This window comes from Nyctereutes procyonoides, unplaced genomic scaffold (genome assembly GCF_905146905.1).
Source record: "Nyctereutes procyonoides isolate TBG_1078 unplaced genomic scaffold, NYPRO_anot_genome, whole genome shotgun sequence".
Lineage (NCBI taxonomy): Eukaryota > Metazoa > Chordata > Mammalia > Carnivora > Canidae > Nyctereutes > Nyctereutes procyonoides.
In genome coordinates, this window is record NW_026575128.1 from 917,710 (window position 1) to 934,149 (window position 16,440).

The window sequence follows — 16,440 nt, forward strand, 5'->3', positions numbered from 1 at the left end:
TCTCTCTCTCTCTCTCTGTGACTATCATAAATAAATTTAAAAAAAAAACTTGACTTTCACATTGTATATGCAATAGCAAAGAAATGTACTCTATGATACAGAGAAATGGTCTTAGAAAGAAGCAAATCATTCTTGGAAAGTAGAGCTCTAGAAATTAAAACCCATTCTCAAAAAATAAAAAAATTAAAACCCATTCTCAATCATTCCCTCCCATAGAGAGAAGTAGAAGCATGGCTAGTCAGAGGTGCAGACGTTCAGATCTGAATCAGGTTAGTGTTTCTATTGAGCGTCTGTTGTATTTTAGGTACTGTGCTAAGTAAGACCTTTCACATATATTATCTCATTTAAATGAAAAATTTCTTGGGGCACCTGGCTGGTTCAATCCATAGAGCACGCAGCTCTTGATTTCAAGGTTGTGAATTTGAGACCCACATTGGGTGTAGAGATTACTTTGAAAAAAAAAATTAGGGGTGCCTGGGTGGCACAGTCAGTTAAGCACCCAACTCTTGGTTTCGACTCAGGCTGTGATCTCAGGGTCCGGAGATCGAACCCCGCATCGGGATCCTCAGCAGTCTACTTAGTGTTTTTCTCTCCTTCTGCCTCTGCTCTGTCCCCTCCACTCTCTCTTCTCTAAAATAAATAAATAAATCTTTTTAAAAAATGAAATAAATAAACAAAAGATTTCTTGCCATAGGGATCCCTGCAATAGATCTGACTTTAAAAGTCTCCACGTTGACAGAAAACAAATGCATCATGGGTCACGATCCTTCCAACCCTGTGCACACATCCTGGGCTTCACAGGAGAAAGCTTCAAAAGTAAACTGGTTTTTGGTGTACTAGAAAAAAACTTTCATGTACAAAGCAAGCAGCAGAAATAAGAAAATCTGAGGACACAATAGCATGACAGCAAGCAAGGACCTCACGGCAGCTTTAAGAACCCCTATATTTTAACAGGATCATGTAACCGTGGCTGGCACTGAAGCTCTGCAAGTTGTCAGGAAGGAATCGACAATATAAATAAAGTAAGTGGATAATCCACGGAGAGCTTTACATGATCTCCTTGCATTATGAGGGAGAGGTGCCATGTGAAACACGATCTGGCTCGTGTCAAATCATGCTCCAGGTTTTCCTGGTTTCTTTCTACCTTTCGCCCCCCACTTTCTCATAAGGAAGTTATTTTATTTTATTTTTTTTTATTTTATTTATTTTACTTATTTTTATTTTTAAGGAGGACATGCGATTCCCCACTCCACCTTCCTCTTTTTTTTTTTTTCCACCTTCCTCTTAAAGTCCTTTGTCACAATGCCCTAAGAAATCTTACCTCCACCTCATTAAAACCCAGTCATCGTGTGGCTGCTTTTGTTCTCTACCAACTGCTGTTTTCAGATCATTTAATTCACTTCAACCTTTATTGAACTGTCGGGATGAATCACACTGTTAAGCAGGAATACCAAGCTGAACCAGGGGATCTCTGTCTACGAGGAGACTCTAAGCTCCTCGTAGAGGAGGACACATAGACACAACTTGAATATTCATTCAGTCCAGCACTCAACACGTCCATTTAGCAGTATCTATTTAGCACCTACTCTGGGCCAAGTCGTGTTAGTTTGGGCGCCTCCAGAAGCACGCCCCGAGACAAGTGCAAGAAGTTTATTAATAGGGGGGTAATTTCAGGAAACACGGGTGGGGGAGTAGAGGAGGGAATGTGGCAAATACAGGGTGTGCTATCAACTGAGGGACCCCCCTCATCGGCGACTGGGGCTTAATCCTGCTGCATAAAAATAAGAAATGGTTTAGTGCATGAGGCTCTGTTATCCCACCCTAGTGGGGAGGGAGCTGGTGATCGATCATTAGCCTACACCGTGTCTGTCTTTGGTTGAAAGCTGCGCTAGTAGTTTCCTGGCCCACATCAGAGAAAGCCCTCAGACAGAGCTTCAGGTGCCCAGGTGAGACCTGGGGCCCCAGTGGCGCAGCGGTTTGGCGCCTGCCTTTGGCCCAGGGCGCGATCCTGGAGACCCAGGATTGAGTCCCACGTCGGGCTCCCGGTGCATGGAGCCTGCTTCTCCCTCTGCCTGTGTCTCTGCCTCTCTGCCTCTCTCTCTCTGTGACTATCATAAATAAATAAATAAATAAATAAATAAATAAATAAATAAATAAATAAATAAATAAAAATTAGACCTGGGGCCCCAGTGCCATCAAATGGTAAGGGCACCAGAGACATGGGAGGGCCACTGACAGCTAAGGAACAGCCACCAGATTAAAGGCTGGGCCTGGGGGTGGAGGGGTGATTCCTGGAACTTAAGAAAGACAACACACAATTGTGATGAATGCTGCTGCTGCTGTGTGCAGAGCACCTTGGCGTCAGGAAGTTATCATTCTGGTTTGGGCAGCGGGTGGGGAGAGGAGGCGACCGACTGTAACTCAACAGAAGTGGCCTAACAGGCCCCTGTATCAGGGCAGAGTGACAGCAGGGGCACAGGGAGCAGGGAGTGATCGTCTCTGGGAATCAAGAATAGTTTCAGAAAGGAGATGTTGACTCATGGTGCCTCTGGGCTCGGAAGAAACATGTAAAACCAACAAATGCATAATGACTACCTCTCAGGAAGAAATCCGCAGTCGAGGCCTGGCGCCTTCGAGGCCCCAAGCTGAGGGATATCTCAGGGCGAGTGTATTTACCAAGGCCCCGCAAGAGGTAGAGCGCACTTGCGCTGAAAGCTGATCACGGTCAAGCGGACAAAGCACTGGCCTCGGAGTCAGAGACTTGATTTAATTCCTTGTTGTCATTCGACAGCTTGGCAACACGCACGTCTCTCGGGTGTCAGTTTGCTCTTCTGCAAAATGGAAGGGTCCCAGGACCTGGAAGCCACCCCCAGGCTCCCCTGCTCCACTCACCAACGGGAGCTTCCCTGCAACCACGAAGATGAATCTCGTCAAGCCCTTTATCCCTTTTGTGTATCAGTCACCCTACACTCCAGTCTCCAAAGTCCCCTTGTTTCTGGAGATGCCAACCTCCCACCCTCCAGCTCTGACACTGTCTTTTCTACTCCCCCTTCCATCCTTCCCACCGTTGAGGTGTCCTCCGGGACTCAAGGGCAGCAGATCCTCTATCCTGGACCTCCCTGGTGAGTGTCCCTTCGCCTCCTTTCCCGAGGGCAGCGGACCCCCGGCTCTCCCCAGCTTCTCCAACGTCCCTTCCCAGCTGTGGCATTCTCATTCCCTGGCACCTGGGATTCCTACCCAAGGGAGGGATGCCCCTGGCTCCTCACAGAGGCTTCCAGACCATCCTCCTCTCTCTCCCCTCAAACTCCCAGCTTGGCCCTCATCACTCCACCTGTGCGGGTCATCCAGGGACCCAGCCAGCCCCCTCGGTCCCTCCCTGAAGCTTTAGCTCCTGACTCACGACTCCCCACGGGGTCAGAGCTAGTGGTGATGTGATCTCAATATTCCTGTGCAAGAGTCTTCCAGTACCCAGGCCCCTATTTCCTGAATTCATTTCCTCCAAAGATGCTGTCCACCACCCCACCCTGGCCACCACTCCGGGTTAGTCTAGACATGATGCACTTACCCTAATTCCAGTTTTCAATCACTGTGTCCCATCTTTCCAGCATGCTCTCTCTAGTACCCCAGCTCCAGCCCAACGTTGACCCCCCCTCCCCCAGGAACTACCATGGATGGATGCCCACCTTTTCACTGTCTCTCACTTCCCCTTTTAACCTATTTAAATTCCATGGTCAAACACCATAGCATGCATCTTCAAATCTACGGTACATCCTCAAATCTTGCACCTGCTTCTTGCTTGGCTAAACCATATCCCTGGTCAGACTGATCCAACTCTGCCTATTTCGTGTGCGCTCCTGTGCAATGGAATATGGAGAAAAAATACATAACCCTGCTGACCGGTCTCAAGGGCATCCTTACTGCTGCCTGGCAAGCACCCTGTTTCCCTGGTCCATTCACTCTCCCTGACCCACACAACAATTTTGCTTTCTCTTCTTGCTACTTCCTCCCTCCTTCATCCTTCTCACTCTTCCTATCGCAATGAGAGAAACTGAAACAATCAGGAAGGAACCTGTCTACAAGCCCCTACAAGCACATCTACCCACCTGCCGACACCTGGGTCGTACAGGTTATCTTCTCTTTTATTATAACAGCTGAAGTGTCCTTGCTCCTAGCTTAGGCCAATTCCTTAAAATATGCAATAGATCCCAACCCCTTCCACTCAAAGCACTGCTCCAGCAATTCCCCCCCTCTCCCCTGCATCACCGATCTCTCTGCTGGATCACTCACTCGAGCATACAACATGCTGTTATTTCTTCTTTAAGAAAAGCTTCTCAAAGCCATCCCCCCTTTGGGTGAGGTCTTAGCTCAGGTTGCTATAACAAAATACCACAGACTGGGGGGGAGGGGGCTTTTTTTTTTAAGATTTATTTATTTATTCATGATAGACACAGACTGAGAGAGAAAGGCAGAGACACAGGCAGAGGGAGAAGCAGGCTCCTCTCAGGGAGTCCGATGTGGGACTCGATCCCGCATCCCGGGATCAGACCTGAACCAAAGGCAGGCGCCCAACCGCTGAGCCACCCAGGCGTCCCGGGAGGGGGCTTAAACAAGAGAAATTTATTTCTCACAGTTTGGAGACTGGAAATCTGATATCAGGGTGCCAGCATGACTGAGTTCTGGTGAGGGCTCTGTTCCTGACTTGCAGACAGCTACCTTCTTGCTGTCTTGTCTAACCTTTTTTTTTTTTTTTAAGATTTTATTTATTCATGAGAGATACAGAGAGAGAGAGAGAGAGAGAGGCAGAGACACAGGCAGAGGGAGAGGCATGCCCCATGCAGGGAGCCTGACGTGGGACTCGATCCTAGGACTCGATCCTGGGACTCCAGGATCATGCCCTGGGCCGAAGGCAGGCACCAAACCGCTGAGCCACCCAGGCGTCCCTGTCTTGTTTAACCTTAGAAGGCAGAGAGGGAGAGAAAATTTGGGGGAGAAACACAATTCAGTTCATAGCAGGCTATCAACCCACTTTTCACCTTCCTTTTATAACAAAACTCCTAAGACGGTGTAGCATATTTGCTGGTTACTTCATGAAACTTCTCTTATCAGGGACACTAATGCTAAGGCCACATTGCTAAATCCAACAGTCCATTCTCACTCCTCACCTGACTTGATCTACCAGCAAAATCTGACACCATTTGATCACAACTTCCTTCTTAAAATACTCCCACCATTTGGCTTCCAGGACACCATTCACTCCTGGATTTCTTCATCCCTTATTCTTAGGATTCTTTGTTGGCTGCTCCCCCTCTGCCCAACCACTCTCAGGGAGTGCCCCAGAGCTCAGTCCTTGGACTTCTTCTTTCTTCTATTTGTAGTCACTCCCTTGATAGGTAAATGGAGATGCTTCTAATTTTGATCTCTTCAGGCCGGGGCTTTCCTTGGTATCCCAAATAATATGAAACTGTCTACTTGACATTTCCACTTGGATGTCTAATGGGCATCTCACACTCAGTCCTGATCCTCACCATCTGCCCAAACTTACTCCTACATCCTTTCCATACCAGTAAATGGCAAACTTGATTCTTCTAGCTGCTCAGGCCAGACACACTGGAGTCCTCCTTGTCTAGTCTTCCCTGAACATCCAACATCTGATCCAGTAGGCAAATCCTGACAACTCTGTCTTCAAAATCTATCCCGAATCCAGTCACCTTGCACATCCTCCCCTGAAATCATTCTCTTCCAACAATCATCATCTCTCACCTGAACCTCAGCAATCTCCCTGCCTCTGCCTTTGCTACCATCAGTCTGTTCTCAACACAGCGACCAAAATGATCCTGTGACCATAAGGCAGATCACGTCACTCCTCCACTCAAAATCCTTCAACGGAGTCCCAGTTTATCCAAAGTAAAATACAAAGTCCTTCCATGACCAGGGCACCTGGATGGCACAGTCAGTTAACTGTCTAACTCCTGACCTCAGCTCTTGGGACTGTAAAGTCAAGCCCAGCGTTGGGTTCCACACTAGGCATGGAGCCTACTAAAAACAAAAGTCCTTCCAAGGCACTATATATTGGCTTTTCTCCCCTCACCCTCTTCTCTGACCCTCCTTCCTAATGCTTATCCCTTGGTTCATGCTGCTCTGGTCACAGATTGCTTTGTTGTTCCCTCTTGCCGACACTACTCTAATCCCAGATATCTTTTTTTTTTTTTTAAAGAGTTCATTTATTTCTTTGAGACAGAGATGGGAGACAGCACAAGCAGCAGGGTATAAGGGGCAGAGGGAGAGGAAGAAATAGACTCCCCAAGGACGCCTGGGTGGCTCAGCAGTTAAGCTTCTGCCTTCAGCTCAGGGTGTGACCCTGGAGTCCCAGGATCGAGTCCCGCATCGGGCTCCCTGCATTGAGCCTGCTTTTCCCCCTGCCCATGTCTCTGCTTCTCTCTGTGTCTCTCATGAATAAATAAATAAAATCTTTTAAAAAAATAATAAAAAAAGAAAGATTCCCCACTGAGCAAGCCCAACTTGGGGTCCAATCCCAGGACCCCAGGATCATGACTTGAGCCAAAGGCAGATGCTTAACTGAGTCACCCAGGATCCCCTAATCCCAGATTACTAAATGGCTTGCTTCCTCACCAACTTCAGGTCTTTGCTTAAACATCATCTCCTATATGAGGACTGCCCCAGCCACCCTATCTAAACTTGCATCCCCTCCCCTACCTCTAGAAAGTCTATCCCCCGATCCCCCTTCCCTGCTTTTTCCTCCTTAGCCCTTTTCACTAACCTCCCACATATTTTACATTTTTGTTTGTATCTTCTCTCTGCCATCTAGGCTGTAATTTCCTGGAGAGGAAGAGATTCCTGCCTTTTTGTTCTGGCACCTAGAATGATACCTTATACATAATAGGTAATCAACAGGTATTTGTTGACAAAATGAGTGAATGAAATCTTAACAATGAGGATGGAGACTCTGTTCTTACTCTTCATTATATCTCTAGTACCTAGCACAGGCTTGGCACAGACTGGGCAGGCAACAGCTGTTGAATGGGCAGGACGGTTGTGAAGATTAAGGCACATAAAAGATATGGAAACATTAATAATAACAAAGTCACAGAAATAAAGAACCACTATTCCTGTCAGTTCCTAAATGCACAGTAACTTAAATTTCTCACTTTCTCATGGGGCGGGCAGTCTTCTTGAGTTTCTTTTTTCTTTTAAATTTTCTTTATTTATTTTGACAGAGCACACACACAGCAGGGAGCAGCAGGCAGAGGGAGAGGGAGAAGCAGACTCCCCACTGTGCAGGGAGCGTGACGTGGGGCTCGAGCCCAGGACCCTGAGATCATGACCTGAGCTGAAGGCAGATGCGTAACCCACTGAGCCACCCCGGGTCCCCTGAGTTTCTTTTTAACAGCAAAGGATCAAACAGAAATACAGTGAAAGCTTCAGTGACATGCTGTCGATTTGTGTTAAAATAATATAAACCTTAATAAGGTGAAGTCTCTTAGCAAAGTGAGCAAGGTGGTGCAGGAGAAGCCACTGGAGAAGGGGGTAGAGTGAGGTGAGGCTAGCTCTGACATACAAGCCGTCACTGGACTCCCTGTTAGTAAGGGGGATGCCAAGGAGGAGGTGTGGATGGATGGGAATGACACAGACTTCCCTGATGGCTCTACGCCTTCCTCCAGGCAAGCCTAACAAATTTGGTGGAAGTGTTATGGTAGCAGCAAGAGGCAGTCCAGAAATCTGTAAGTAAGGCTTTGAGATCTACTAAGGATCCCAACCTACTGGTTCTAGAACTCTCTCTGACACAGTTGATGAAGTAGCCCTAAAAACTACTGCTAGAATCATAAACTACACATCCAGTCCATCCTCAGTCCTTGAGATTAGTCCACGGATGTAAACGTGGACCCACAGTGCAGAGCATATCCATTCAGTGTTCACAGCAGCTTAGGAACAGTACATGGTAGATGCTTCCATCCGCTCTCTGACTTTTCCACGAGTCCCGTATGATTGTTCATTCAGATGACACAGTGTCAGGCCCAGGCCCGTGGCAGAGAGCGAGGCCAAAGACCAACCTCTGCGCCCTCGGGTAGCACGGGACCCTTCCTTGTCTGCTCGTGCCTCCTGGCACAGCAACGGGACTCCTTCCTTCTTCTGTGAGGCCTCTGTTGTCTTCTGGAAGGCTGCAAGACCACCATTTCTTCCAATTAAGTTCAGACCCCACCCACCCAAACATTTAAATCTTACTCAACTGATCGCAGAGAACCAAGGAAAAGTAGCCCAGACACCTTTAGAACCTGACCCGGGGGCGCCTGGGTAGCTCAGTCTGTTGGGCACCTGACTCTCGGTTTCAGCTCAGGTCATGATCTCATGGGTCCTGGGATCGTGGGGCTCTGTGCTCAGTGGGGAGCCTGCCTGAGGGACTCTCTGCCTCTCCCCCAACTCACAGGCATGCATCTACACACGTGCTCTCTCCAAATAAGTAAATCTTAAATAAATTAATTAAATTTAAAAAAAGAGAAAAAAAAGAATCTGACCTAGAAATCACCATATGGCCACCAAGGTTTCAGCTCTGAAAGGAAGGCAAGGAATGCTGAATCATTCTGCTCCTAAGAGACTAACTATTACACACCCTCATTTCCAGGTCAGATGCACTGCTTTTTGGTCTTGATGCCTATCCCTGAGTTTGTGACTATACTTATTTCTTGAGACAAGAAATTGTCTTTGTCAAGGCTCATGGGTGGCCAAAGAACTTAATTTGCACTAATGACTCTGCCCTCGCAGACAAAAAACATTTACACATCCAACCATGATCTCCCAAACAGAATCTAATTATGGTAAAAGTCTCATATGCTTCAAATTAGCCTCTCAGGCCCTTCACTCAATCATCCAAACATAAACTGGAGGCCTACTGTGTGCCAGTTGCGGAGCACACATCTGAGGGATCCCCAGTCATTTAGGGAGAGACAACAAACTTTATAAACAGATAAATTACAATAAAATATGATGGATGCTATTTTAAAAGGATATACAGTGTTAGCTTGGCAGCAGATGGAGAAGAGATGGCCTGAAGGGAGGGGAAGGAGTTCCAGAAAGACCTCAGAGGGATGAGTGATGTGAGCTGAGGATGAAGGAGGAATACAAGTTTGCCACGTGAGGGAGAGGGAGCACCAGATGAGCATCCTGGGGTGCTCCTGGGTGGCTCAGTCAGTTGAGTGTCTGCCTTCAGCTTGGGTCATGATCCCAGAGTCCTGGGATCGATTCCCTCTCCCTCTGCATGTCACTCCCCCTGCTTGTGCTCTCCCTTTCTGTCAAATAAATAAATATCTTTTTTTTTTTTAGATTTTTAAAAATTTATTTATTCATGATAGACACAGAGAGAGAGAGAGAGAGAGAGAGAGAGAGAGAGAGGCAGAAACACAGGAGGAGGGAGGAGCCTGACACGGGACTCGATCCCAGAACTCCAGGGACGCGCCCTGGGCCAAGGGCAGGTGCTAAACCGCTGAGCCACCCAGGGATCCCCAAATAAATAAAATCTTTAAAAAAACAAAACAAAACAAAAGATGATGAGCACCCCGGGGCCGAGGCAATCAGTGCACAGGGCACGGTGAAGTCAGGGCAGGCGATGTGCGGATGGGGTGGCATGGAAGAGAGGAAACAAGTTTGCTGAGCCTGGAATTCCTGAGTATTGGTCCTAACCACCAGCCAGTACTAGGTGCCAGATACCCTACCGATGTTTACAAGAGTTCATTTGCAGAAAGAACCTTGACATCTGCCTGGCACACAATAAACACTATGCATATTTTGCTTTGACTATTATGATGTGTGCTCGGGTGACACATTCACCACCACCTCACCGTACAGTTGAGAATAATTAAGAAATATTTGCTGAGTGAATGAAGAACTTGTTGTTTCTAGGAAGGAATGAAGTGAGACATGGCTCTCATTATGCTATGTCCTACAGGAAGGTGAAGGGAAAGTGTTCTCTATGGGATTGCTTCAGTCCCAGGAAGGTCATTCTGCTCTTCCCAGTAGCCATTCCCATCCATCCCATCCAAACCTACGCTGGGGCAGCTGGACCACTCATCCTAAAATCTTGCATTTGCATGGCATCTTCAGCTTCCTTGTATTATCTTGCTTAAATAACTGCAATCTTGGGGCAGCCCACGTGGCTCAGCAGTTTAGTGCCGCCTTTAGCCCGGGGCCTGATCCTGGAGCCCCGGGATCGAATCCTACATCGGGCTCCCTGCATGGAGCCTGCTTCTCCCTCTGTCTGTGTCTCTGCCTCCCTGTCTGTGTCTCTCATGAATAAATAAATAAAATTATTTTTTAAAAAAAATAAATAAATAACTGCAATCTTTAAATCCCAAACCTTTCATCCCTTGCATAAATCCTATTTCCAGACATAACCTGAAATTTTGGTCTCTGGATTTGGGGTCCCACCAGCCTCCACAGAAGGAAGCTCAGGAAAGAATATCATTGGCTGAGGTCCTCCCCATACTGTCCCAAAGTGACTCCTGCACTGACCCCCATACTAACGTCAAGAAGGAACAGAGGGAGCAGTAGAATGAATGCAGACTTTGTAAAGATGGTGCCTTAACTTTGTAAACTTTAAAATCACTCTGCAAAGTCACCATGGAGCCTCAATGTAATTCAATTCAGTTCAATTCCATATCCACAGAAAAAAAGCACTATAGGCTACAGATGCCCTTGCACCCACGTATTTCATACCCGTAGCTGGGAATTAGATCGGGTCTTGAACTGTCGTTAAGCTGCTAACTAGCTGCTAACTGAGTATCTTTGAGCGTCAGGTCCTTCATCTACAAAAACGGAAGGGTCAGGATGGATATCTCAAAGGCTCTCCCAGCTCTCACACTCAGTAATTTTCAAATGAGAAATGGCATTAATATCAGTAACTATTTCTGTATTTCAAAGCCACTAAGTTCTAGAGTTTATTTCAGAGGATTACTTGGCTCAGCAAACTGCCAGTGCTTTTCTACAGTTTGTAAAAGAAACTGGGAAATAGAGTGCATATCTTAATTCACTCAAAAGTATTTAGAGTGCCTATTATTGCAAGACACTGTTCATGTCATCATTACAGCACTGAACAAGCAAAGGAGCTCACTCTTTGCATGGAGCAAGTATTATTTCCTTGTGCTTCAATTAATCCATTCCCATGACAAATAAATCTTTTGACTGCTTGGGATGGCAGAAATAGTGATCTGGTTGGTTTGTTTTGTATAACGAATTGTGTGCGGCTATCTCTCATTTAGCAGAAGATTAAAACTGCTTCAAAAAATGCCTGTCTTCAGTTTTCTCCATCAACTAGGCAAATAACTACATATATTTTCTTCTACTTTAAAAAGAAGGAACTTCTGCTCTGTGAAAAGACTGAGATACATTCACATATGAATTCCTGTAAAATTTTAAGACACTAAACAAAAGGCTTTAAACTCTTCCTGCAGCACAAGAATATAATTTTCTTTCTCTAGGGCCAATTCTTTAAAACAGGTTTTTTTTTTTTTTTTTTTTTAATTTTTTAAGAGTAAGCTCTATGCTCAACGTGGGGTTCAAACTCATGACCCGCAAGATCAAGAGCCAAATGCTCTACCAACTAAGCCGGCCAGGTGCTCCTAAAATGGGGTTTTAGAAACAAAACAACATTTCCCTCCTCTTTCACAGAATGCAGGATGGGAACAGGAATATGATATGGAACTTCAATGACTATACCTCAATAAAAGGCATCTTTACAAGCTGTAAGATAAATAAAACGAGGAGCAGACAAACTGACCCTGGGGGTAGAAAGACGCATATACTAGACCTTAGATCGGTAAAATATAAGATTATTTCATTTAAGATTATTCCATTTAACAATTTCAGAGCTGGACGGATCTTAACCCTTAGTTTTATATACACAAGAAACCTGAGATTCAAAGTCATAAAGTGACCCGGCCAGTGCAAAACCAAGATACTTGTTAGCAGCAAAGCTGTGCTAAGGATCCAGGTCTGCGGGTCCCTCGTTCAGGAATCTAGGTCTATGTGAACTAACTGTAAGAGTCTTAGCAAATCGAGATTAGAGAGATAGTACCCCTTACAGATGACACACTGTTTCAGGCTAAATGTATGACATCTAATAATGCTTGTAGTGCATTTCTCCGGGCGGCTCCACAGTCTGATATTACTTATGAAGGGTTTAGGTAAATCTATGGATGAAGCTTCTAGAACAGATACATTAGACACAGGTCATATTCAAGATCTCTAGGAGTAACCTGTTCAGAATTTGGAATCCCTTTTCTCTGCTAAAGAAGACCAAATCGTGAGCTTATTTAGCCAGGGTATGGTTGAAATAATAAGGACGACGTCCCACAAAGCACCCTGAACTGGGCCCCAATACCGCCCCCGCCCCCACCCCCAGTCCCACATCTTATCCCAGAGAAGTAGCTGGCTTCCTTCCAGGGTGGAGGCTGCAGCCACCCGAACTGCAGGCTGTGTGTGGGGGCGGGGGGGGGGGCGGGTTCCTAAAACAGGGATTCCCATCAGAGGCTGCTCGCCGCCGTAGAGATACCTCAGAGTATCTAAAACCATGCTTATGCTTCACCTTTCGAGGTCAGGGTCACAGGTGAATAACCGTGTCTCACCCCAAAATGTCTCTTGGACACATCCGTGGAGAAACAGAGGAGGCTAGGACGGTGTGTACCTGAAATCTTGGCTTTTCTGGACTCGGCATTGGACACTTTCGGGGGTGGGGGGGGGGAGAATGCGTTCAAAGGAGAACCCATCAACGGGCTCGTCTCCCACTTACACACTCAGGAGGTGACTCCAACGGTAACCGTCTCCCCCCGTGCAGGTTCCCGGTTTGGGACTGACACTCTAGGTAGCGCATCGCCGAGGCTCACACACTCCCGAAACTTTTACGAGCGGTCGTCCTACGGCGACGTCGTCAGCGCGGCGAGGGGTCGCTAGAGCCGTCCTGGCGGCGGGCGGGCGCGACCTGGGGCTGCCAGGCCGGGGTCTGCAGCTGGGTTTCCGCGCACCTCCGGGCGGCTTCGGCGCCTTCGCGTTCCTCCCCAAAGTCGCCCGGGCGCCGGGGGTCCTCGGATGCTGGCCTCGGGGCAGGTGGCGGTGGCCCGAGCGGGCGCTCGAGGTTAGGGCTCCTGCAGCCCGAGGAGGGCTGGGGGGGCCCGAAGGAGACTCGGCTGGAGGAGGCCCGGGCGCGCGCGGCCGCTCCCGGGGACCCCGGCGCGCCTCCCCGCCCCCCCGGGGCCCGCCTCGCTCACCGAGGTGGCCGCCGACGACCGTGACGGCGATCTGGTCCATGAGCACCGCCCGGAAGCGCACGTCCTGCTCGGAGCAGCGCTGGCGCAGCGCGCGCAGGATCTGCACCTGCGGGTAGTCCTCGCGGATGCGCCGGTCCGTCAGGAACCAGAGCTGCGAGCACATGGCGGCCAGGGCGCGGCGCCCCGCGGGCCCCTCCGCGCCCCGGGCCGCTCGCTGGCTCGCTCGCTCGGGCTGGCGGGCTGGCGGGCTGGCGGGCGGGCGGCCGGCGTCTCCGCTCCGGCTCCGCTCCGGCTCCGCTCCCGCTCCCGCTCCCGCTCCCGCTCCGGCTCCCGCCGCCGCCGCTGCCGCTGCCGCTCCCGCCGGTGCGCCAGGCGCCTCTGCAGCCCTGACCCCGCGGAGCCGCCCGGCCACTCGGCGCCGCCGCCGGCCCGGGCAGCCAATCAGCGCGCAGCGGCGGGCGCGGGCCGGCTGCAGGGGCGGCCTCGGCGGGCGGCGCCCGGGAGGGGCGGCGGGCCGGGGCCTGCGGCGGCGGCCGGGGGAGGGGCCTCCCGGGCGGCCCGGCCGGCCCGGCCGGCTCGGCCGGCGGCGCGCAGCGGGGCGCGTCCCAGGGCCGGGGGCACCGGGGCGCGTGGCGTCGCCCGCCCGGTGGCGGGGCGCGGGACGGCGGCCGGGGCCCGGCTCCGCGGGCGATGCGCAGCGGGGCGCGTCCCACGGCGGTCGCGAGCACCCGTGGGCCCCGCCGGAGTCGGGAGCAGGGCCTCGGGGACGTCCCGAGGGGGACCCCGGGGCCCGGCGAGGGTCCCCCGCCCAGGGTCCCCGCCGCAGCACCCCCCCACCCCACCCCCGCTTGGTCCCTGGCCTGAGAATATTCTGCGGAAATCCTGGCCTGGAGCTGCGGGTGGGGTGAGGGGAGTTGGGTTTTAGCCGCCTCCCATCCGGACAATTCGGAGGTGCATTTCTCGGGTCTCGGATTTTCTTACACTGGGCAGCGGCTCCCAGGGTCCGGCGGTTCTGGGCCTCGGACCCCCAAGGTGATGAATCCACTGGCTTGGAAGGGCCGCTGGCTGGTCCCCCCCACCCCGGCCCCCCCACCCCCACCTTACAACTGAGTCATCTTTAAATACCGTCCTCGGTCCTAGCCAATTGCAAATTCTGCCCAAAAACAATGTTTGGAGGCAGATCCTTTCTAAATAACTGCAAGACTGAAGTTAGACATCTTTGAAGATTGCATTTGCTCTTCCAGCTCATTAAAATATGTCTTTTCTGTTTTTTGCTTTTGTTTGTCTCTGTTTTTTTCCTGCTTAGGGAAGCGAGAGTAATTTCAGGGCCGGCCCAGCAGTGACGAGTTAGGAACCTATTTTAAGATGTCTCAGGTAAAGTACAGGCTTCACTGCAAATAGTGTGCAGATGTGTGCATTTTACCCACTGGGTATGTCTTTGGCAAAGTTACGTCTAAACAGAATTTCAAAAATTAATGCTTTTTCAAGCCATAGTAGGTAAATCCTTTTGTGTTTCAACAGAACCCTCTCCTATGTATTAAAGTATCAATAAACTAGTAACTTCCAAATCCTTTTTTTTTTTTTTAAGATTTTTTAAATGTATTTTAGGGGCAGTGTGTGGCTCAGCGCGTTAAGCGTATGACCTCAGCTGGGGTTATGATCCCATGATCAAGCCCCGTGTGTGGCTTCTTGCTCAGTGGGGAATTGGTTTCTCCTTCCTCTGCAGCTCCCCCTGCTTGTGCGCTCTGCCTCCCTCCCTCCCTCTCTCTCTCTCTCTCTCTCTATTAAATAAATAAATAAATAAATAAATAAATAAATAAATAAATAAATAAATAAATGTTTTAAAATTTTTTGAATTAATTTATTTTTTGAAGTAAATTTATTTTATAGAGAAAAAGAGCACGAGCAAAGGGAGGGGCACAGGGAGAGGGAAAGTATCTCAAGCAGGCTTCACGCTGAATGCAGAGCCCATGGTGAGGGTGACACTGGTGACCCAGAGATTGTGACCTGAGGGAAATCAAGAGTCAGGCACTCGACTGACTGAGCCTCCCAGGTACCCCCAAAACTATCTTCTAACCACAGATCAGCTTGGGCATCAGAGACTCTATATTCTACATGGACCATTTCCTTGATACTTCATGGCATTCATTTTGTTGACCTTGGTGCTCCCTCCGGGGCTTTTGCAGTATGACACATAGAAAGTCTATGAGATGATGAACCATAGTTTGCTGGAACGATTGTTTACTAAAAGGTATATAAGGGACGGCCCGGGTGGCTCAGCGATTTAGTGCTGCCTTCGGCCCAGGGCATGATCCTGGAGACCCGGGATCCAGTCCCACATCAGGCTCCCTGCATGGAGCCTGCTTCTCCCTCTGCCTGTGTCTCTGCCTCTCTCTCTCTCTCTCTCATTAATAAATAAAAATCTTTAAAAAAAAAAAGAGGTATATAAGAGTAATTTTAGAAGGCACTTATAACCCACGTTTATAGTCATCTATGCAAGATTAGAGTGCATAAGTCATATGCAGATCATGTGCATATCCAGGCTTGAGGAGGGCAGGGTCTGAGGACCCAGATGGTGTCATCAATGCCTCACTGTCTTTCCTCTCCCTTGGTAGCAGGTTCCTACCACCCCTGTGTTCTCCCTTTCCTAGGATGGGTGACAGGTGAGGACCTGGGACAGTGGTATATCCAGTTAGGAGATGGCTACATTTGTTTAGATTAATGTTTTATTATATTACTGAAATCCTTCAAGTACATAGATACTGTCTCTGGCATAGGATTATTTTCCCAGATGTATTGTTATATAATATTTCTTCACAGATGACTCCCAAATTCAAATTTAATTCTGACATCTCTTGAGCTCTGGCATGTAAAAGGATGTTCTGCCATCACCTCAATGCCCCTAAAACGAAACTCATTCTTTTCCCCTCAATTCCAGATTCTACTGTCTTATTAAACTATAAGGAAAATATATTATCTATCTCACGTAGCAAGAAATTTAGAGGTAGATTCATTTAACAGCTAAGTAACACTATCAGGGGATCTCAATTCTTTCCATCTTTTCATTCTGACATTCTTAGGTCAGTGCCCCCCATAGTTACAAAACGGTTGTCAAGTCCACCTAAGTCATGCGTATGCATAATGTCTGGCAGAAGTAGACAGACTGTTT

At 48.8% G+C, this 16,440-nt stretch overlaps 1 protein-coding gene across 1 annotated transcript in view; it reads right to left on the minus strand.

Annotated features, from left to right (window-relative positions):
* The window catches only part of RIMKLA (ribosomal modification protein rimK like family member A), a 33,793-nt gene extending 20,172 nt beyond the window's left edge, over nt 1-13,621 (minus strand). Inside the window, exon 1 of the mRNA XM_055341572.1 lies at nt 13,272-13,621. Within this exon, the coding sequence (XP_055197547.1) occupies nt 13,272-13,434 (163 nt within the window). The 5' untranslated portion in view covers nt 13,435-13,621. The remainder of the gene's footprint in view (nt 1-13,271) is intronic.
* Between the last annotated feature and the right edge of the window lie 2,819 nt (nt 13,622-16,440).